This window comes from Zeus faber (assembly GCF_960531495.2).
Source record: "Zeus faber genome assembly, chromosome: 22".
Taxonomy (NCBI): domain Eukaryota; kingdom Metazoa; phylum Chordata; class Actinopteri; order Zeiformes; family Zeidae; genus Zeus; species Zeus faber.
The window spans coordinates 5,743,554-5,766,092 of record NC_137209.1 but is presented as its reverse complement, the minus strand read 5'-3'; the positions used below and the strand labels follow the sequence as shown (position 1 = coordinate 5,766,092).

Below are 22,539 nucleotides of genomic sequence, written 5' to 3'. Positions count from 1 at the left end.
CGCACGCACGCACGCACGCACGCACGCACGCACGCACGCTCGCTCGCTCGCTCCCTGTTCTGTTTCAGTGAATGGCTGCTAAATTTAAAAAAAAAAAAATAATCTGCCTAGATATAAGATCAAGTGGTTAAATGTGCCCTGGGTGGTTTTATGGCAGAGGTGGACAGCTGACTTGCCGGAGACTTCGTCAGAACCACAACACATCTGTGAGATTCTATGATTTATGTACTAAAGGAAAATGTGGGACATTTAGCATTTTCAACAATGGACATCAGCAGTTAAAGATTTAAACTAGCATTTCAGGTTGAAAAAAAAATTTTCTTAAATCAATAATGTAGTACACCTGATAATTTTGTATTCAACTACAGATTAGGTAATAATTCAGTCCTCCACATTTTGTCCAAAAACGTTCTTGTAAGAAGAAAGAAAATTAAAGGTGCTGGAATCATTTTAAATTGTTAATCCTACAAATTATTATAAAAAATAGGAAAAATGACAAGTCACTTCCTGGTACCATTGACACCTGATTCCTTACTGGCTCTGCTAAGGCCCAACCGCACGGCAGTGTGTACTGTATCTAGGCAACAGGGATCCAATCAGAAGGCACAGGACTGAGGGCAGGGCTTGATTTGAGCGTGCAGTTTGGCTGGCAGACAGGAACTGATCATGGGATTGTACTCTTTCCTGCAGGGGGCCGAAGGGGAGGGGGGGGCCTTCTCCTGATTGACTGATGAACAGAGTCATATTTAAGTCTTTTGGCACGTCAGCAGTTCAATATGGTCCTTGGATGAATTCTCATGGCAAATATGTCATCCGAAACAGAAAAGTAGTTTCCAACAACAGGAAGAAAAAAGGCAACAATGTCCCAAGCCTTCCATGGAATTGTCCAATAATACTTCACAGGGCAGTATAAATCGTAGCACAAAAGTACTCTTTGATGCCATCATTTAGTATTGCTGTGATTAGAAATTGTCCATTGGCACACTTTGTTGTCACTAGTCATTTGTTAGTCTCTTATAGACCGACATGACAACAGGGGAGAAAAGCCTTGGTACAAGTTGTTCAGAGATTGAAAAAAAACCCCCATTTTTTTCCAAAAATGTTTTCATTCCAGTGTTGGTAAAAACATTGGAGTGCATTGAGGTGGCACACAGAATGTGATGTTGTTAGATGAAGGGCTGAATTGTGAGTGGAATGAATGTGCAGGAAAAAAAAAAAAAAGTTAATCCAGGAGCTGACCAACAATCCACCAGTTATGGAGCAGAAGTTTGTGTTTCCCAACTGTGAAGGCAGTTTACAGACACTGTGGCCTGAGAGGGCAGGGTTGGTGAAGTCTCCAGTATGAGGATACGTCACAAAACGGTTCATATGACGGACTCCTTGGTATCATGCCTTTTAAAAGTCTCACGTTTCCAACCCTTTCACTGAGGATTATTGCAGTGTCTTTGGTGGTATGAGCCGAATGTATCATAGCCATGTTGGTACAGAAACCCAGCTCAAAACAAGTAATAGGTCCAAAGAAAATCTTTGCCATGAGCTCCCACACAACATGCACTTTCTCCTGCACTTTCACCCAGAGTCTTTGTCAACAGACTTCCAACCTAAACGTCCTTCTAATATTCACAAGCCCCGCAGGAACACTCAGGCTGAATTGGTGGAGGGATTCACATAGTCCAGGGCAGAAAGCCAGCGCATAACAGTGTGAAGTGGCTCCATTGTGGAGGAACAAGCTGCGATATCTCCATCTTTTAAAGACGCTGGGGAGTTTGGCATTTTTTATCCCCAAAGGAAAAACAAATTTAAAAAAATGTCCACACTGCTGTAGGTTCGAACAGCACCCAGCACGGCACCCTGTAGGCAGGACCCTCTTCTTTGTGAGTCATCTCCACAAACATTCCTAAAGAAGGCCAGGTAGACTGCAGCTCCATCTCAGTTCATAGAAGACCATGCTTGTGGAAGAAGCTTGTCCATAAAACAGCAGATGGTAGCAGTAGAGGGGTGGGGGAGGGTGGGGTTAACAAAGACGGATACCCACCCAAGCCCCTCCTTACTACATCATTAACACCACACACAAGCAGCTCAGCTCGGTTCGGTTCGGTTCAGTTCGATACAGATGAACAAGCGGGGCTCCCAGCACCCCCAGAGGCTGGTTTCTATGGCAACTGAGCTGCTGTGGTTGCCATAGCTGCGGCTGCTGTGGGCTGAGATCTGATGCTCCAGTTCCTGCTGGCCTTTTCGACTGGCACAGCGGTGCACTCTGAGAAGAGGGGGCGTGGCAGTGAGTAGCCCTCGCAGGCTCAGACCGGGGTTAAACTCTGTGTCGAGAGGTCGCAGGCTCTGGGTCTAACTCAGGTACCACGAAGGCGCTTGGGCATAGCGGGGCAGGAGTTGGAGGAGTAGTAGGAGGAGGAGGAGTGGAGGTGTTGTTGTTGGTGGTGGTGGTGGTGGTGGTGGTGGTGGTGGTAGTACGCAGCAGGTACCATTAGGGACAATGGAAGAGGCATGGGCACCTTCATAACAAAGCAATCAATGGGGTTTTAAACAGCAGTCACACTACAAATATACAGAGAGATCATGATGGGATACACAGGCGAGAGATGAGCAGAGAAAAGTAAAGGAAGAAACGGAACGAGAAAGTCAGCGAGAAAGTCAGCGAGAGAGAAAGAGAGAGAGAGAGCGAGAGATGCAGGGAAGTAGTGAGAGAGTAGAGGGTAATGATAACAGGGTGAAAGGGAGAGCAAGGGAGAGCAAGGACGAGCCCTTATGTATCTCAACACACACTGTCAGGGTCCATTACTCATGCAAACCTGCACAAAACTAAAACACAGCGGGATGGTATTTTTTTTTAAGCTTGCATGCTTCAACAATAGGATCAATAATAAAAAACAAACAAAAAAAAACAGAGTAGATTCGACACCTTACTAGTCCTATACCATGGTGCAAGACTAGCTGTGGCTCATTTGTATTCAATAACGACTTGGAAATGTGATAACTTAGAAACTGCCTGATGTGAAGGCATCAAATAAACTGCTAAATTCCAACGGAATGACATCTTAAGTCATTATTTTACCTTTAGCAGCGGTGTCTAGTGTGCAGGCGTGCAGAAAAAAGAATTTTAGTTCTTTCGTGTTAAGACAAAAGGATTAAGTGGCTACGTTTCTTGTCTTAAGCTTTAACAAGTAAATGAACATAATAGAAAGTGATTTGGATATGATAAAAATAAATTTGGCATAAGTTTCTCATCTTATGTAATTCACTCCTTCCCACACAAAAACGAAACAGGACAAACGGCAACATGCGGCATTTCAATCTAATCTCGCACTTTAACAGTTTGACCTTTGACTGCAGTAACTAAAAGTGCAGGTGCACGGTGGTTTGTGTGTGGAAGATTTTGCGAGACTTGACGCACAAAGGTGTTAGTACAATGCCAACGAACACAGGACACAACTCCAACCCAACCCCTTCTACTGTGGGCAATCTAAAATAGCGGGACTAACAAACATTCACACAATGGGAAAGTATTTTGGTCCAGTCCAAGTTTGGTCCATTAACCAATTCTTAGCATGTCGCCACCTCGTTGTTAAGACGGTGGTAATGTGAAGTTTAGAGCTATTTTTTTGGTAGGCATTTTGTCCTTCTATTTTGCAAATTGAATGACCTGTAAAGCGCAATTCAAAGCATGCACGAATAGGAACTGGTAATCCACATCGCCGCTTTTCTCCCTGTCTGGAGAAATCCACAAAATAAATCAGTCACCGCAAACCCTGTTTCCAGGTGATTATGAAACAAGCTCTCTTTCTTTGGTTCGGTTCAGATATTGGAGGAACAATGTGGCAGTGCAGAGAGCAGTCAGACACACCTGTTCCCGGGGGTGGGGGGGCCAGTCCTGGGGAAGCTGCCGCCATCGCCTCCTCCTCCAGAGAGCCCTAGACGGGCATTCTCCGGGATAATAATGGCGGCAACAACAACAAGATTTGATCCTTGTATTTTGCTCCTCTACTGTTTATTCTTTGTTGTGAGGTTTTAGATAGTGGCCCCAAAAAATCCAGAGGAGAGAGAAAGAGAGAAAAAAAACCAAAACGTATTAAGGGATTGTTTTAACCAAACTCCCGCCATGTGGCCGGTGAGCCCTGGTGCGCCATCCTGGGCCGTGTTTCCAAAGATGACAAATTACGCATTGGGGCTCCCGCAATCCTCTCCCCCCTGGCAAACATATCGACAAAGGCAAATTGTTAGGCTGATGGTAGGAAAATTTACATATCGCCCAACCCTATATCCATCTAACTTTTATGTACCGATCTAACACAAGGAATATAAACTTATATTTTCCCAAAGGCTGTAAGCTAATGGGCTGTAGAGCCTTCAACCAGGCAGCTAATTGTAGTAGGGAAATTAATGAATGAATTAGAATTAGAAATTCAATGACTTGGAAACCCTGGCCTGCTGTGGCCATTGTTGAGTAGTTTGGGGTTGGTTTGGTTTGAGTCGCTGGTCTTACTTAAGCAGCCTCATGGTGAATGAAGGGTTTAGCAGACGCCCATACTGCCCCCTCCTCCCCCAGTGACCTTACCTCCTCCGGACACCCCTCGCTGTTCTCTGGGCCGGCCTCTGAGGCCGGCTGCTGGGCCATGGAGCTCTCCGAATCTGGGTCCACCTCTTTCACTGCGGCCTCGCTGGGCTCCGACACCTCCCTAAGTGTTGGAGGGGGCAAATACAGTTGAACAGCAAGCAAGCAAGGAGTGAAGAAGGAAGGGCGGAGGAATCAAAGTCCCAGGACAGGGGAGAGATGGGCATGAAAGATAAATATAAAAGCGCCAGTCACAGCAGTGTTGATGGGAGTCACACACACGCAAAAGCATGCCTGTCACACTTCAGGGGAAAAGGCTGGCCACCATATGGAACAGTGAATCGTATTTCAGATCTACTATGGTTTGTGTTTTAGCATTATTGCGTTGGGATAAAACTAAGACATTGTCATAATATACAACTTTGTAGACTAAATTCTGAGGTCTGGGTTTCAATTTTTCAACAACCTTTTGTGTGTGATCTTGATCAGTGTTTCTCAAATGGGGTACTCGTACCCATAGGACGATAAAATCTTCCGTGATAACGATGATAAATTTATGAAATTTGTTTGATACAGAGTCCGTTTTCCTCTGCCAATCGTACAGCAGGAGAGCCAGATCTTCCTCAAACAACAACTTGAACTCGCCCTCCTCCCAACCCGAGCTCGGCGCGGCTCCCGTAAAAGGAGAGCGAATGAAAGAATCAGCGATTTTCAGTGACGTCTGGTGTGACGCGGTCAGAAAGAGTCCCGAGGGCCGCTCCAAACGTCCCCGCATATAATCACAGCGCATATTCGACAACTTTTGGGACTCTTATATATGGGATTTTTATAATATATTTTAGGGCGAATAGAATGGAATTTGAATATTCAAAAAATAAAGTATTTAAATGCTGAAATTGCCATTAGATTGTGTATTTAATGAATAATTGATTATTAATTATAAATAGGCTATTATTAGCAAATCAAGCCACATGTAGTGAGCAATAAAGTTCTAAATAAGTTATGCACATGAATGAAATACGGTAACTGTGCAAAGTCCGATTCACAAGCGCACCAAGTTTCTCCCTCCTCCCGGCGTTTGACTGTGTGTACAAGGGAGAGTGCGTCTTTGACCAGAATGTCCAGTAATTCTACAGACATGGCAATGAAAGTGGGAGATAATTCCGACCATCGTCGATGGAATGTCCTTTAGTTCAGCGGTTCCCAACCACGGGCTCGCAAACCGCACTGGGCTGCGGGGAATTTGCCAGCGGGCTGTGAGAACAAGGGCAGGATTTTTTCCGTGAGCAATCAGCAATTTGCTCCGCAGCAGCTGGAAACGGAGTTAATGAAATACATTGAGTTTTTGTTTGGAGATTTATCGCACAGATCAGAGCTGCCAAACAGAACGTGACACTACCCTACTATATTTGAGCATTAAAAATTTGAATATTAAAAATTAAAAGCATACAAATTAGAATGGGCCAATATCTGCAGCCCTGACATGTGTATTTATCTTTTTGGTTTACATATTAGTTTAATTTATAGAGTTTAAGGTAAAGCCATGAGAATACACTTAAAACTGTACATTGAACATTAGACATATATATTTATCATGATAATTATCGACATCGATCAATATAAAAACCATATAGTCATAACATTTTTGCCCATATCGCCCAGCCCGAATGCAGGGGGAACTCGGAAAATAAATTAATTTTTTTTTTTTTTTTTAAAGCTGAAAAGACACACACGGCTTTCAGGTGAAATTTCAGGATGAACCTAAAATGCACTATAACCTTTACAGGTGAACTTAATTTGACCTTCTCTAAACTTTTGAACGCACATGTCCAACGTTTCAGTACTTTTTGCACAACTGCTGTTCTCTAACAAGGAGCTGAACAGAAAAATTCAAAACAGGTGTTTGATCCATGAACCGACCAATACATTTCCTGGTTCAGTTAGAATTGGTATTTAAACAGTCCTCTTCATCATGCTGTTCACATTTTGACATCATGAGACCAAGACGACACCTAACAATTGATCAACAGTACCTCGCCATTGCGAGGCTTCAAACAGGATGTTCTCAGAGGGAAGTGGCCACTGAGCTTAGAGTGTCACAGAGTGTCATCAGCAGGTTGCAACAGAGATACAGAGACTGGAAGAGTCACAGAAAGGCATAGAAGTGGACGTCCTTTGGCCACATCCCACACTGATGAGCGCTTCATTGTGAACAGTGCCCTGCGGAACCGGATGATGATACCACTCAACTCCAGGCACATTTAAGGGAGGTGAGAGGCACCCAAGTGTCACGTCAGACCATTCGAAACGGTTTCCATCAGCGTGGTCTGCGTGCTAGACGACCTGCAAGGATACCTGACCACACCACCAGGCACAGGCATCATCGTCTGCACGAGCCAGGGAGCATTGACGCTGGACGAGGGACCAGTGGCCTCAGTGCTGTTCTCTGATGAAAGTCAATTCACGTTAAGTAGAAATGATGGCCGCCAACGATGTTGGAGACATCAAGGAGAGCGCTATGCATCAGCCACTGTTGTCACCAGAAGAGCCTTTGGTGGTGGTGGTGTTACAGTGTGGGCAGGTGTCTCTAGTCAATACAGAACTGTCCTACACTTTGTGAATGGTACAGTGACAAGCCCGTACTACCTGAAAACATCATTAACCCAGTCATTGTGCCCCTGCATGAACAACACAGGCCTCATTTCATCTTCATGGACGACAATGCTCCAGCTCATCGAGGTGGCATCATTAGGGAACGGCTGCTGGAGACTGGGGCACCTCAAATGGAGTGGCCTGCACTTTCTCCAGACCTGAATCCCATAGAAAACCTATGGGATCAGCTGAGTCGCCGTGTCGAGGCTCTTAACTCTGTACCCCGGAACCTCAATGACCTGAGGGCCGCCCTTCAAGAAGAGTGGGGTGCCAGGCCTCAGCAGACAATAAGTCGACTTGTGAACAGCATGAGACGTGGTTGTCAAGCTGTAATTGATCCTCAAGGGCACATGACAAGTTATTGAGACATTGAAATTTTGTTGTGGTATACCCACCACTGTGGTTGGCTTTTGTTTCACCCGAAAGCCAAATATCCCTAACTTTGTGAGTATTTTGTGTGTGTGTGTGTGTATATATATATATATATATATATATATATATATATATATATATATATATATATATATATATATATATATATATATATATATATATATATATATATATGTGTGTGTGTATATATATATATGTGTGTGTGTATATATATGTGTGTGTGTATATGTGTGTAAAAAAAAAAAAAAGACATACGGCGCATATGCAGTACATCATTTAATTATCCCTCTTAATGCAAGTGAAGGGGGTACTCAGCTGAAACAAAGATCTTAGAGGTGGTGGTACACTACTAAAAAAAAAACTGACCACTTATCTAGATAACCATATAATACAATGTGATTAACTGTGGAACTGTTAACAATGGATCTACAATATAGAAACAGACACATAGAAAGATATATATCAACAACTTTAAGTTCCCTTTCATTATTATGATTATAAATCCTTCCATATCCCCAAGCACTATCGAAGGAAACTTCCAGTTGACTCAGATTAGCTAGTGGCAGTGGAGACTTCGTAAAATGAAGAATGAGAGAACGTAACAAGACAAAAGGATGTGTGAAACAAGGTACACCAGACAGAGGCGATGGGTGCTTAAGGCCAGTGATCTGGGTCAGTAAAGCTATGAATAGCACACCAGCCAACTGACACCCAGGGTCACAAATACTCCCCAAACTAATACATAGTGCAAGGCAACCACAGGTCCACCTGAGGTCAGCACTTATTGTAAAAATGTCCAAGGGACTATTATGCCGCCAATGAATGGTCTCTTTTCACAGGAGAAAAGATTTTCATTTTAACATTGTATATATCGTTATGCACAGTAGGGATGTAACATGAAATTCACAGTACGGTATCTACCAAAAAACAGTAGTATATAGTATTTCACGGTATTCATATTCCCCCCTTTGATTTCTGTATATTGAATAAATACGTTTATAAAAAAATAAATAAAAAACACATGGTGAAGCCTCTGACGCGGTGCAGCACGGAAAGCGCTTGTCGGGGCTCTCAAATTCACATAACAGGCAAAATAACAATAAATAAATCAGTGTCAAAACTACTTTAAGTCAATATTGGGGGTCCGTTTTATTTAGGTGTTTGTGTGCCAGTATGTCCATGCTGGCACACAGAAACAGACCCCCAATTAGTGTCATTGCCTTAAGCTGTGTTTACCTTTGCATGACATGTCAAAAGGTTTGCTGTGGAATGGGTCCATGAAGCGAAGGATACCATTTTGGGAAGAGAAATGCAAGTTATCCTTTCCACTTCCTCGGGTGCCAGACAGCTGATCGCTCGCTCTTCCCGCGTCGCCTGACACACACCACTGCAATCTGCAGTTTGTGTGATTACATTAGACTGCCAGTCAATCCAAAGGGCGACAAATGCCTTTGAAGCCCCCCCCCCCCCCCCCGGATGCTACTCGCTGATAGGAGGCTAGCAGTGAGGACCACACCTTTTACTCCTGGATGCCACATAAAAATCACAAGCCTTTATACTTAGAGGTGTGTGCGTGGTTTGGAGACTGCAGGTCACCTCCACGAAAGGCCATTGAGGGGAACAGATGTTGACTAGAAAATCCCAGAGGAAGCACAGCGAAGCAGAGCTGATGCTCCAATCGCTCACCCAGTGCCTGGATGTGTGATCTGCCACTGTGCTATTTAAAAGACCGAAGCCTTGGCCTCCTCTTCACTCATCTCTGTGTTTCTACCTATTCTTCTATGTAAGTGGAATGGCGTAACATGCCAAACTAGGTCAAAGACACCTAGTCTAAGCAGCAATGAGAGAATCTGTTATGAACGCAACAAACACCAGCTCACATGTGTACATGATGCGATAAGCACCCGGCACCATTGTTTTTATATTACTAAAAATCTCAGAAATGTATTCTGTACCTAGCCCTGATGACAGTATTTCACGGGTCATTTTTAAATATACAAGTACGCAATCAAAGCAAGACACTAGAAAAAAATATATACAATGTCAAGGTAGACGAGCGACGCCACTTTACATTACAAATTGCTATGACCCTGTCCATATTAGGACATCTAATATAATAAATAATCATAAAAATACTACTTGTAAAATAAACCATAACCAATCAAACACGATGCACTGTCTACTCCCATGAGGCTTGTGAGTGGTTGTGTCAGCTGTGGGAATTATGTCACCCCACAAGGATGCTTTAATACCTGCTGGATGACTAACAGATGTCTGCTTTAATGATCTCCCTTGACGGCAGCAGAATGATAAAGACCGAAGACATATAAAATTAAGCAATTGAGACCAGCTCAGTCTATATAGCAGCAGGTTATAATTAGAAGAAAAAAAAAAATAATAATAATAATGTGATGGTCAAACTCGAATCTTTAACTTCTTTCTATCGGAACAGACCATATTTAACTGAACTGTATTCATAACGGGCGAGTGAATATTAGAAAGAAACAGTTTTATTAGAGAAACGCAAGCAGACCGCACAGATGTGCGTGCGTGCGTACACACACACACAATGTGTGTGCACGCAATTGTCGAGTTATATTTTCTGATATTTCCATGTCCATTTATCACCAACCAGACCCGAGCGGCGGTTCTCACACGGATTACAGAAAACCGGCAGCGACTGATGCACAGGCCACATCCAGCCCAGCCGCGGGGTGAATGGAGGGCTGGGAGCCACACGATCACGTTGCTTTCTGGCCGCCGATGAAAGGGCACCGCTAGCGACGCGGCGCCGACCGCCCCTCGCCGTCTCTTACCCGTTCTTGTTGCCTTCGGACAGCATGTCGCCGGGCTCTGCCGCGGCAGGTAGAGGCTGCGCGGCGAGCGTTTGCTCCGGCTCGGCGTGTGTCGAAATCGGGGACGCAAGACAAGCGGGCCCGCGGTGGCTGAATTGTGCACTGCGTCGGTCTCAGAGATGCGATGCATGCAAGGCGGCCATGTTGGATAAGAGAGGAGGAATTAATAGGAAAAGGAGAGAGCGAGGGAGGGTAAGGACCCGCTCTTTTCACGGCAAGGAGCAGCCACGCCGGGTGCAGGGCTGCCCGTGTCGAACGCCTGACGAGAAATGGAGCCACTGTGACCAGCAAGTTGCGTTTTACTGCGCAAGCAGCGAGTCTCTTAAGCAAACTTTTGTTTTCCTTTTTCTCTCTCATTTAAGCTACTATATGCCCCTTTCGTGTATTTTCCGAGCCACCCGTTAACCGAATATATTTTTTTATTGCCCCCCCAAGAAATAAAAAAATAAGGGAAAAAAAAAAAAAAAAAAGAACCTGAAAAACATCTTAAAATTTCTGGAAAATAAGTTAGAATTAACCAAGGTCTTTAGTCTCCACAATTACCATATATTTACGGTCAGTAGCGCAGAAACTGTTGTTTTGTTTTGTTTTAATCCACAACTTAAAAGGATTTAGCGGGAGAGTTTTATCGGAAGCAGTTTAAGGACGTGGGGATGGTAGCTCAGGCGGTAGCGCTGGTGGTCTAGTGATCTAAAGGTTGCTGGTTGGATCCCAGGCTCCTCCAGCTAACATGCTGTAGTGTCCTTGCGCAAGTCACATTGCACCTGATGGCTGCGCCCATTGAATACTTGTAAGTCGCTTTACATTTTTTTTAAATGTAAATGGACATTTCCGGTGTTCCCAGTGTTTAATTTCTCCAAGAAAACAATGTGAATCCCCGATAAAGGGCCATTGTAATGTGGAGCTACCAGAGGTTCTCTTCAATTAAGAAACACACCCAACGTATACATTTCGACAAGGGACGTCTTGGAGGCCACTGCAATACCCTTGTTTAAAATAAAGGGACGTACTTATGTAGTCAAACTCATTTCCCCCGCAGCTCGATTGAGATGCACAGATGATAATCACTGGATAAATGGTCATGTCAAAAAAAAAAAAAAAAAAAAAGCAGCTCAGAATGCAGCTGCGTGAAAATAAAATACTCATAAAAGCATATGATGCATTGCCAAAATAAGTCAGCTTTTGAGATGGCGGAAGGTGTATTTCCACACTAGCTGATCCCATCTGCAGCCTGGTACTGGACACACAGGGATGAATGGGTATTGATCTTCGCATCTGAATCCCGGTGAGACGGACCAAAAGTCACCCCCTCTTCCCAACCCCCTCCCTAAAAACAAAAAAAAAAAAAAACCTGAAGTACCCCTTTAATGTGTCCTATTAAAATAAACAAAATGGCACTGACAAAATTATTGACACCCTTTTATAAAAGTTTGATCACTGCGACCGAGCGCTTCCTATAGTCATCAGTGAGATTCCTGCGCTTTCGGCTGGCTTGGTGGAAATTGTTTGGGTATCCTCAGATTTGAATGATCAGATCTCTACACGCGTGCAATGAGTTTTAAGGTTTGGATCGCCTGCTGCCCACTTCAGAAAGGTTACGTCTTTTTGTTTTGAACCATTCTTGGGTGCTTTTAGAAGCAAGTTGAGGCATTATCAGGCTGGAAGACCCATGAGGCTTGGCTCCAGAATGCCACGGTCGTCGTTCTGATTTTACGACGCCGTGCACAAATTTAAAAAGGCACCCTGGCACCGGAGCAGGCGGCGCAACCGCCCTACAACACCAATGGACCTCCTCCATGTTTGACTGTTGGGACAGTGTTCCTTTCTCGGAGGGCTTCTTTTTTTTTTTTTTGCTCGTTCCAGTGTGTTCAGGCAAACTCCGGCTGGGCTTTCTAGCGCCTCTCTCGGCGGACGCTCCTGGGTCTCCCACCATGGAGCCGCCTTTCACTGAGCTGGCGCCGGAAGGTGCGAGTTGAAAACTGTTGTACCTTGAGTCTGAAAGGTGGCTTGGATCTGTTTTGTAGATGTCAGAGGTGCCCCCCCCCCCCCCCCCCCCCCCCCCCATCTGAAGAATCCTTCTCTGCAATCTTTGTTCAACTTTTCTCTTGCCGCCACACCCAAGAACCAACATTGGCTACAGTGTTATGGGGCTTAAATGTTTTGATACCAGGTGGACAAGGGAGAATAATTGTCTTTGGACACAGACTTGTATCTGACATTGTCCATGCTCGACGACCATTTCTTTCACAGAACAGCAGAACGAAGAACTTTTCACCATTGCAGGAGCCTGTGGCTCTTCACAAGTGAGTTAAATTACAAACTAAAGGAGAATCACCTGCTTGACATCCTATTATTTTTTACAACTTCTAAAAAGGGGCCAATATTATGGTCCGCGCCATTTCAGGCACATGGAATAAAGTAAAATCCACCATCTTTTCCAGCTTTTTGTTTTTGTCCAACAGCAAACCAATGAAATACATATGTAGAGGTTTTCATTTCAACAATTTTCATTTAAGACAAGGAATAGAGGATCGTAAAGGAGCAGACTTGGCCGCGGTCAATGGACATTGAAGACGACAAACATGGGGGGGGGGGGGGGTTTGATGTGGAGCCAGTTTGCCTCGACAACATTACCCCTGAATCTGTTCAATGTATAAACTGCAAAACCGAACCGCTTTCAGGGTCGTACAGAATAGCAAACACAAGTCGGCGCACACATAGTCTATAAACTACAGGTATATGTATGGCAATATTCTGTCTCGTCAGCACAACTCAATCGAATGTAGATTTGTGAATACCTTGATCTCATCGTGAAATAAATTCAAACCTTACCTTAAAATTCACATCTTGCGTTATATTAAATATACAAGACTGCAAAGAAGAGAATTCCCAAAAAGAATAATGCCACCCTCTTATTGCGAGAAGATTGTTTGTTTAAGCCACTTGTCCACATTTTCTCTTGTGCCCTATACGCCGCTTGGATACAGGGGGGGGAAAAAACGTCATCAGATGTAGCTCCTAGCCACCAAGACACCAACATAGATGTGCTAAATGCTAGCAGAGGGGAAAAAGCATTACGATAAATAAAGTGTAGCTGGATATAAAGTAGCTGTTATGCTGAAACATGAAAAGAAGCAATTTATCTTTTTGAATTAACCCAGACCTCTCACCCCTTCCACCCCATTGAGCGAGCGTCCTCAAATTGGCGACACATTAACTGATAAATGAAAGTTAGATCACTTCAAGTTAAAATGGTAATATATCCCTTTGCCAGTGGTTTTGAATGTTAATAAAACACACACAGACACAAACTTGAAACGATTGTGAAACTATATTTCCTATCATTAGCCCCTGCTTTCTTCTGTAGTGTGTCCCTCCGTCTTTGAAATGCTGCACCAGCATTCACTCTTGTTTTGGTACAGAATTTGTCATTGGCTTGTTGGTCTTAGAACAAAGCTTTTGAGGCTTCGTAGAGTAGCAGAGGGGTCTTGGACGACCGTCGTCTAAGTCATTGAACATAACGGCGATAAGAGGGACAGAGATAACGGTGGATTGACTGCTAGTTCTCAACAACATTTGCGAACCCCACAGTTTGTGCAACAAGCAAATAAAACATTTCTGATCGTTACTTTATTTGGAGGAATTCTATTGTGCAGGACTTTTTCCGCTTTCACTTTAAACATTACAGCCGCGCACTAATCAAGAGTTTAGGTGTGCGGTTACTATTTCTATATTGATAAAATTATAAGGACTCATCATATCTGGTCAATTTTGAGAATGACCAGCCTCTTGTACTAGTGGACAACAAAGTAAATATTATCCACAAAAAGAATAGTATAATTACAATATACTATTGACTTTCTGAAAAATTCCACTGCTATCTGTACCATGCACTTAATGCTACTCTTTTTGCATCTTGTTAAATGCTTCACTATGTTTCATTGTACTGGTACCTGTAGGGGTGCAATGGCAATAAAGTTGAATCATCATCATCATCATCAAAAATAATCAAAATGTTCCATTTCCAAGGACAGGAACAAAAAAGTAATTACTGACCTTTTTGGAGGGAACCTTCTCTCGTCACTTTTACCCACTTTCGTCTTTTTCTCGTCCTCTGCCTTGCTTCCGAGGTCCTCCTTCTGCCGGATAAGTCAGGGTTAGGAAAGTGAAAACAGAAAAGACAAAAAAGACAAAAGACGTACAGAGAGGCTGTCGGCATATTTCACGAGTTAGCTGCCGAACCCTGAAAGTACGTGGAACGGCCCTGGTCTATCTGCAGCCCACTTTCTATCAACGTCCTAGTGAAAGACACCTCCCAGGAAATAACACAGCGGTCACTGACCTTCAGCTTCTTGGCAGGGCGGGATTTGTCGCAGGGGGAGGAAGAGGATCGAGATGAGCGCGGAGAAGAGTCGGATCCTGAGTCCGATGAGGAACCTAAATCCCGAGCCTCTGTCACCACCACGGAGCGACTTTGTGCCTTGGCGGCGGGGGCGGCTGTGGATCCCGCGGAGGTGTCGGAGAACATGCGAGGCCTCTTGGCTGTCGGGGATGGGATGGTGCTGGCAGCTGATTTTGCAGGTGGGGACAGAGGCTGCTGCGGAGAGGCATCCCTGACAAGGACAGACCTCTTAGAGGACTGGGGAGAGGGGGCAGCACCCAGGTCCATGGCCGACTCTTGGGACGCCTGCGCTGCTGCAGTGGCATTCCTACCTCTCTTCCACGGCGGCAGGTGGCTCTCACTCTCTCTCTCCTCTGCCCTGGGCTTCTTCTCCTTACCCTTTTCCAAGTGGCTTTGCTCTCTCTTCTCCTCCTCCTCCTCCACATGTTCCTTCCTTTTTGCGCTCTCCTCTTTCTCACATATTTTCTTCTCTTCTTCTCGCCCCATCTTCTCCTCAACCTCCCTGTTTTTAGCTCTTGCACCCTCAGCCTTCTTTTTTTGCACTCTCTCCTCCTCCTCCTCGTCCTCCTCATTATCCTCCTCCTCCTCCTCCTCCTCCTCCTCTGGCCGTCTCTGCTCTCCCAGCCTCCCCCTCTCAATTCTCTTCAGCGGCGTCTCGCTGGAGCTGGTGGCCCTCGCAGAGGTGGCGGGAACTGCGGCGGCGGAGTGGGGGCGCATTGTCCCTGCTGACATGTCGAGAGCTTCAGGTGTCACACCTGCCATGGGAGTCCGCTCAGATTCCATCTTGCGGGCGAGCAGGGAGAGGGGTCCGGGTCGGCGCTGCTGGAGGGGCTCGGGACTGCTGGAACCCGAGCTTGAGTCGGAGTCGTCATGCTGCGCAGCGCGGGCTGCCATTCTGGGAGCGGCTGCCCTGGGACCTTCCCCCTCCTGCTCATCCACATCTGGGGGACTCTGCTTGGGAGTGTCTGGCAGGGGGAAGGAGAGCTCAGGAGGTGGTGAGGGAGGAGGGGTGGGGTGGCGTAGCTGCATGGGGGGCTGGTGTACCTGTGGTGGTGGGATGTGCTGCGGGGGCTGGAGCTTGCGTCTGGATCGGGCAGAAGCTGCGGGAACGTTGGGTGATGGTGAGGGCTGTCGGGGTACGGGAACGAGCCTGCTGGGCCTATGCCCAGCCCCCCATTCCTCATCTTCATCGCTCTCCTCGTTGCCGTCATCCTCGTCTTCGTCGCTGTCTTCTTGGATGTGAGCTCCCGCTGCCCCCCCAGCTGAACGGCTGAGGTGGAGGACAGGGTGGGCTCCGCCTGGCTCCGCCGGGGCTGCACCTTCCTTCTCGTGGGCTCGGGACACGACCGGGGGCAGTCCTTGGAGGTCCGGCTGGCCGACGACACGCACCGACAGGGAGGCCACAGCTCGGGGAGGGGAGGGGGCCGGAGGATCCTCTCTTCCCAGCTGAAGGGAGGAGCGCTGCGTCCAGGCTCCTGGAGCCTCTGGGTTCTCTTGGTGGCGGAGGCCCATGTCAGGCCTGTATGCAGCTGCCCCCTGCCCTGTCAGCTGGCTGCCTCCTTCCTGGGAGGGCAGGGGGCGATGCTGCGGGGTGGACATCGAGTTTGTTGGAAGGAAAACATTTGGAAATCAATCAGGCAATCATTTGCAATGTATTGCTTTACAGTATTCTCTGGAGAACAGTATTCTTATTGCAATACTCAATACAATTAATTTATTTATACTCACGATTAAGGGTGTCGCGATTCGATTTTAAGGTCACAATTCCATTCAATTCCATTTGTAAAGAAAACAATCCATTTTTCAATGAGTAACTTTGAGGCCAGTCACATTAAATCGATATAAATATTGTTGTTTTTTTGTAGTTGAATAAATATATTACAAATATTTCATACAATTTCATAGATAAAATAAATGATTTGGAGCCGTAAGAGTCGGCTCTTTTCAGTGAGCAGGATCATCCGGATCACTGAAAAGAGACAAACCTTTCAACACACTGAAAATGTGTCTCTTCTCCTCCGCATACGCTCTGTACGTTCTTCCCTAATCTGACTTTTTCCTTAATTCTACTCATCATATCACAGCATCATGTTCCATTTAACATTATTATTTTAACTTTGATATCACAATCCAAATCAGATCCATCACGTTAACTCCTCTTATAGAGTGTGTACCGGTGTCTACTGGCAATTCTCACAAGCTGCCGGTCTCTGTTCTGTCTTCTCAAGTGGACAAATCAAGTGGACATATTGTAAAAAATATCATATTTTATTGAATCGGAGCACACTTATTCTTAAAATTATAAGATTATTATCAATTTATATTAATTATTATTTTAGAAGTCTCGTTGAGTGATTAAGGTCTTATTTTGAGTGATGAGTGTTATTTTATGAATTATTATTATTATTATTATTATCATCATCATCATCATTATCTGGGATTTGTACATTTAACTTTTTGGAGTCATGGTTACATTTGTGTTTGCACTTGGGCTACAATTTGTTCACATTGATTCAGCGTTTGTGTGTGGTCTTTGTGAAGATGGAGGTTACCTTGTCAGAGAAGTAGGAGGAGCTGTCATTTCCCTCTGGGTGATCCTCGTCGTCGTCCGGAGCAGCTGGGCTTTCTGTCAAAGAGGAACATGAGCGTCAAAGTCATATGGAACACATCCGTTTGTTTACAAACAAAGGTACATTTTCCTGAAATTAAAGAGCCTCGTGCTGTGTTCGAAATCAGCGTAGTTTAGTACGCGATTAAAAGGACTGATGGCTTCTCTGTCTTACTACAACATATCTCCACAACACTTGCTTGGAGCACACTGTCGGCTGATGGCAACACTGTAAATAAACTTTTGCAGGTGTCTTGTACTCAAGTTGTGGGACACGCTGGCCAACGTAGTGTCCAGTGTATCCTTGTTAAAATATGTTCAAAAACATGGTTTTTGATGTTAGATCTCCTCAGCCCACTTTGATAGTGAGAAGGTGAGTTTGACTCACACACACCGGGAGGACCTGGTGCATCAGTATTAGCATGGCGAAATCATCATTGGAGAACATACACTTTTTACGCCGGGGAATTGAACCAGAGACCCTGAGGTTAGAGGATCACTTCACAAACCACTAGACTACCACCCCAGTGTCAGTTTGAATGCATTGTACATGTCTTGTTGTGGATGCGCCTCATGAATGTGCTAATAGCACATTAAGTAATGGGGCTAAGCTATGCAAATGCTAATACTGCTTAGAAAACAAAAGCATTTACACCCAGGAGACATCAGACAATAAAACTATTCAAGTAAAACAAGTGGGGAGAGCACAAATCAGGCCCGAGCATGTGCTGAACAAAGAGATTGCTCAGAAAGTGTAACACAAGAAGAGCAAGAAATAAAGAAAAAAAGCTTCTGCTCGATCAAGCCAAGGGGTCGTTGTTCATGTGGAAAATTCTGTCTTCACATTTTGTGTGTGCAGGTTGTACCATCGGCCTCCGCTGCCTGTTGGGCCTCTCTTTCCAGCCTCTGACACAGGAGCTCCTGCTGCTTGGCCAGGTACTGCTTGATGAAGCTGTTCTGGCTCATCTCCTCCCCTATCTAACACACAATAAGCACAGGACAGAACCAAAGGTACTTTGTATTAGGAGCTAAAAATGCAAAAACGTATACAGTGGTACCTTGATTTTACGAGTGTACTAACATAAGGGTTTTCCGAGTTACGAGCCATCGTTCTGTCGATTTTTTGTATTGATTGGCGAACAAAACTGTGAGTTATGAGGAGCGAGCTTCAGGTACGCCGCCGCTAGTTGGCGTGGCGAGCGAATCCAGCCAGCATCCCGCGTCTTACTCGTTCACCTTACGTGCTGACCTGACCGTGGAAGCATCTCTTTTGTGTTTTGTGCTTGCGATTTGTGCGTTTTGTGCAGTTATTTTGCCAAAAAAAAAAATAATTCTAACCATGGGTCCTAAGAAAGTAAGTGCTGAGAAGAAGAAGCGGATGATGTCGATTGAATTAAAGCATGAAATCATAGAAAAACATGAGCGAGGTGTACGTGTGATGAAACTGGCGATTTTTTTAAAGTTAAGCGAAAGTGAAGTGGAAAAAAAAAAATGTGGCAATTAAGTTCAGCAAAAGTGTACCAACAAATGGAAGCGACCGAAAAAGCACGAAACGAACTCCTCCAACCTCCTCCGCCTGTCTCCTCCAGCCTCCACCTCTGTCAGCATCTTCCGTTAGTCCATTTCTTTACATTCTCTTTTATTATGTTTTTATACAATATTTGTTATTTATAAATACATTTTTCTTATTTAAAAACATGTAACAAAAAAAAATTGGGATGGTTTTTGGGGGGCTGGAATGGATTAATGGCATTTCAATTCATTTCAATGGGGAAAATTTATTTGCTATACAAGCAGATTGAATTGCGAGCTCTGTCACGGAACGAATTAAACTCGTAATGTTACCATTTAAATATTGGTATTATATCCACAGGAGTTTGTATGTTAAATATTACTGTAAAATAACAATTTTATTGAGAAAGAAAGATTGCAAAATATCTCTACAAATATAAAAACAGAACAAGCTCACATGGGATCAGTGAAATGTCAAGTAAGAAAGTAAATAAGTCCTCCTGGGGCCAATTGGCCCCAGCGACAACAATAGACCCCTCCTCACATTAGATTAGTTGAAGAGTATTTGAATATTCTGTGAATATTGAAATTAACCCCAAATGCAATTCCAAATTTTTGCTTGTGTGTGTTGTATCTATCTAGAAAAGATAAAAATTCCAACCTGCGAGTTTGGCTGGAGCCCAATGTGAGAAGAGGAGGATTTCTGCAGGTTCTCCAACATCAGTGCCTGCAAGAACATAGGCCAGAGAATAATTAGGAAAAAATTAATGTTCAGCTTAAACAACAGACATCCAGATGTCATACCAACATTGGCAAATCCACCTGCTGGTTAAGATCCATCTATACGCAATGTTCTGCCTCGGTAGGCAACAAACTATTTTGGTTCATTTAGACTCTAAAAGCCTCCTGAAAAAGAAGGGTACGGAGGAGGTAATTATAGCTCTCTCCCACATGGAATCCATTTCATTGCTGTATAAAAAATATTACAGGAGGATATGAAATATAAACCCAATGACCATTGCTGAGTTATTATCATTGACTGTCTTCCATGCTATGTTCAAGGACTTCTGGTTTTATCCTGTTATGGTAATGCACACGTGAGGAAATACTGTGTTGGCAACCAAAGTCAGTTGAGGAATTAAGGGAAATAAGCAGAGTCCTCACAATAAACAAAAGTCGAATATTTTGATGAATGAAAATTGCAAGAAATAAAAACAAGTCTGACCAAATTGGAGGGAGCGGTCAGATGCCAACACATTTATTTCCTTGGCATTGGTCTGGTTATTACAGTAATGATATAATATAATACATGGCCGCAATTATTCAGTAAAGGTGCATTCTGTATAATTTACGGAACGGACGTGGCAGAAATGTAATTAATATCCATTAGGTAAGTTTTAATTAGCGTACAATCCCATGAAGATAAGAATCTTTGTGTTTCCCGTTACCCTTCGAATGGGACGGTTTAATCCACATGGGAACGGGAACGCTTCACGGAAGGCCGCCATGTTTCGCGAGTTTGTAAACTTGCCGCCCCGTCCGACGAGATTCTTTCCGCACTGGATTATCGTTCGGCACTTTGCCGTTTCAGCGCGATATGGACGCTCAGAAAGAATGCGACTCGCAATACGTTAGCGCGTTATTTATTTAACGGGAATATTAAAAGGACACCGATCGAAAGACAAACGGCAAGTGAGTGAACCGGAGGAAACCAACTGGGAATGTATGCACAGTGTAAACATATAGAACACCCTATAGATTTGATTGCGTATATGTATGCAAACGTGGCGCGATTTGTGCGGACTGTTGATACAGAGGTTCATTGTGTCCTTTCTCTATTTTTCCGGTTCATCTTGACACATTTTCCGTTTTGTTCCTCTTTTCTTATTGTTGCCTCCTGCTCGGGCGCGATGCCCCTCCGCGGGTGAACGCCGTAGCCACAGACGCCGTCCGTCCGTCCGTCCGTCCACTCGTGTGAGCTCTGTTGACATTAACGAGGCGCCCCCGCGGTCGTGCCCGCGCTCCGATCGGAGCGTCCGCCCGCCGCCGCCGCCGCCGCCGCCTCCTCCTCCTCCGCCGGAGCGCGGGCACGACCGTCAGCCCCGTCGCACGGTACAGTGTGTACGGTGCGCCTGCGTACACGCTAGGCCTCGACTTGACAGGTGCACAGTTCAACTGTGTGCAACAACGTGCACCCATAGTTACGAGTTCGCCCGGCCCTCCCGTCAAAGATCCGTTCCCCCGGGGGGGGTCAGACGGCGACCGCAAAAAAAAAAAAAAAACCCAACAAAAGATAAACGCATTTTCTGGCGTGACGGGCGCTCGCGGATCAACGTGCTCCCGCTCCGGAGCCTCCGCGGCCTCAACGGCTGCACGGCCTCTTAACGGCGGCCGTCATCGCTCGCCGACCCGCGAAACTTGGCGGCACTCGACAGACGCTCGAGCCCGTCCGAAAACTTACCCCTTTCAGCCGCTTTATCAGCGCATTTTTCTGGCCGCTTTTGGAGAGTTTTCTCTGCTCCAGAGCAGCTTTCAGGTCCGCGACTCTGAGCGATTGTAAAGGTTTTCCATCCAGCGTAATATCCTCGTCCGCCATTTTGCTCCCTCCGCTCCGTCAAGTCACAACAAGCGGCTTCTACTGTGACGTCACAGCTCGGCACTTTCCGGAAGAAGATCGGAAAAAAATAATTTTATATATATATATATATAAATAAATAAATAAAATGTATTACTTTTTTAAATCTATATTTATTTATTTATTTATTTTTGGAACTTATGCCGAGTGAACCAAATGTATTCAATTCTACATTACTTATGATGAAATTCTTTCTACATAAATAAAAAAATAAAATAAAATCATTTTACGTTAATATTAGTCTTTATTAAAACAATTTTCTATTCCTCTGGCAAAAAGGCTATGAATTTGATGAATGTTTATAAAAAAAAAAATCTGATCCCTCTGTGATGTTGTACCCCTAGCTGTTTGTGTACTTCTTCGTTTTGCTTCTATTTAAAATAAATAAAACATTGCCAGTCGGCTTATACTGTACATTGGCAATTATGAATGATGTGCCAATTTGTTTTGTTGGTAATCATACAATGGAAGTTATTATTATATAGAATTATTGCACAATATAGAATTACAGTAAACTCATGACCTGAAATGCAAATATTTAAGTAAGTTGTTCCAACACAATGTTTCTGGTGCACACTAAAATGGACAGGCACTGCAATAAATGATAATACAATAAGTTTTAAATTGAAAAATGTATTTGTGCTTATGACATGGGAAATACAATACAGGCATCAATGTAGTGTTGAACTTTCATAATATAGATACATCGGAGGCCTATCTTCTTGGGAGAGAAATCTCAGGGAATAAATCTCAGGGAATAAAAGCTGACTCGGTAGTGTAAAAGCATTATCGTACAGGAGCCACAGCTTTACAAGCAGACTACTCACTCTTCTGAATACATTTAATTCACTGAGTGAAATTGTCCCTGGTTCGAAACGTGATGACATGTGAAATTAAAGCCATGCAAATCCGAAA

At 44.4% G+C, this 22,539-nt stretch overlaps 1 protein-coding gene across 1 annotated transcript in view; it reads right to left on the bottom strand.

Moving 5' to 3' along the window:
* Window positions 1–21,586, bottom strand: part of acin1b (apoptotic chromatin condensation inducer 1b) — a gene marked incomplete at its 3' end in the record, with an annotated part of 34,289 nt that extends 12,703 nt beyond the window's left edge. The window contains exons 1-7 of the mRNA XM_080023144.1: window positions 21,451–21,586; window positions 19,651–19,716; window positions 18,344–18,455; window positions 17,422–17,495; window positions 14,810–16,453; window positions 14,524–14,606; window positions 4,571–4,691 (exon numbers count right to left, since the gene is read on the bottom strand). Of these exons, the coding sequence (XP_079879270.1) occupies window positions 4,571–4,691; window positions 14,524–14,606; window positions 14,810–16,453; window positions 17,422–17,495; window positions 18,344–18,455; window positions 19,651–19,716; window positions 21,451–21,585 (2,235 nt within the window). The 5' untranslated portion in view covers window position 21,586. The remainder of the gene's footprint in view (window positions 1–4,570; window positions 4,692–14,523; window positions 14,607–14,809; window positions 16,454–17,421; window positions 17,496–18,343; window positions 18,456–19,650; window positions 19,717–21,450) is intronic.
* Between the last annotated feature and the right edge of the window lie 953 nt (window positions 21,587–22,539).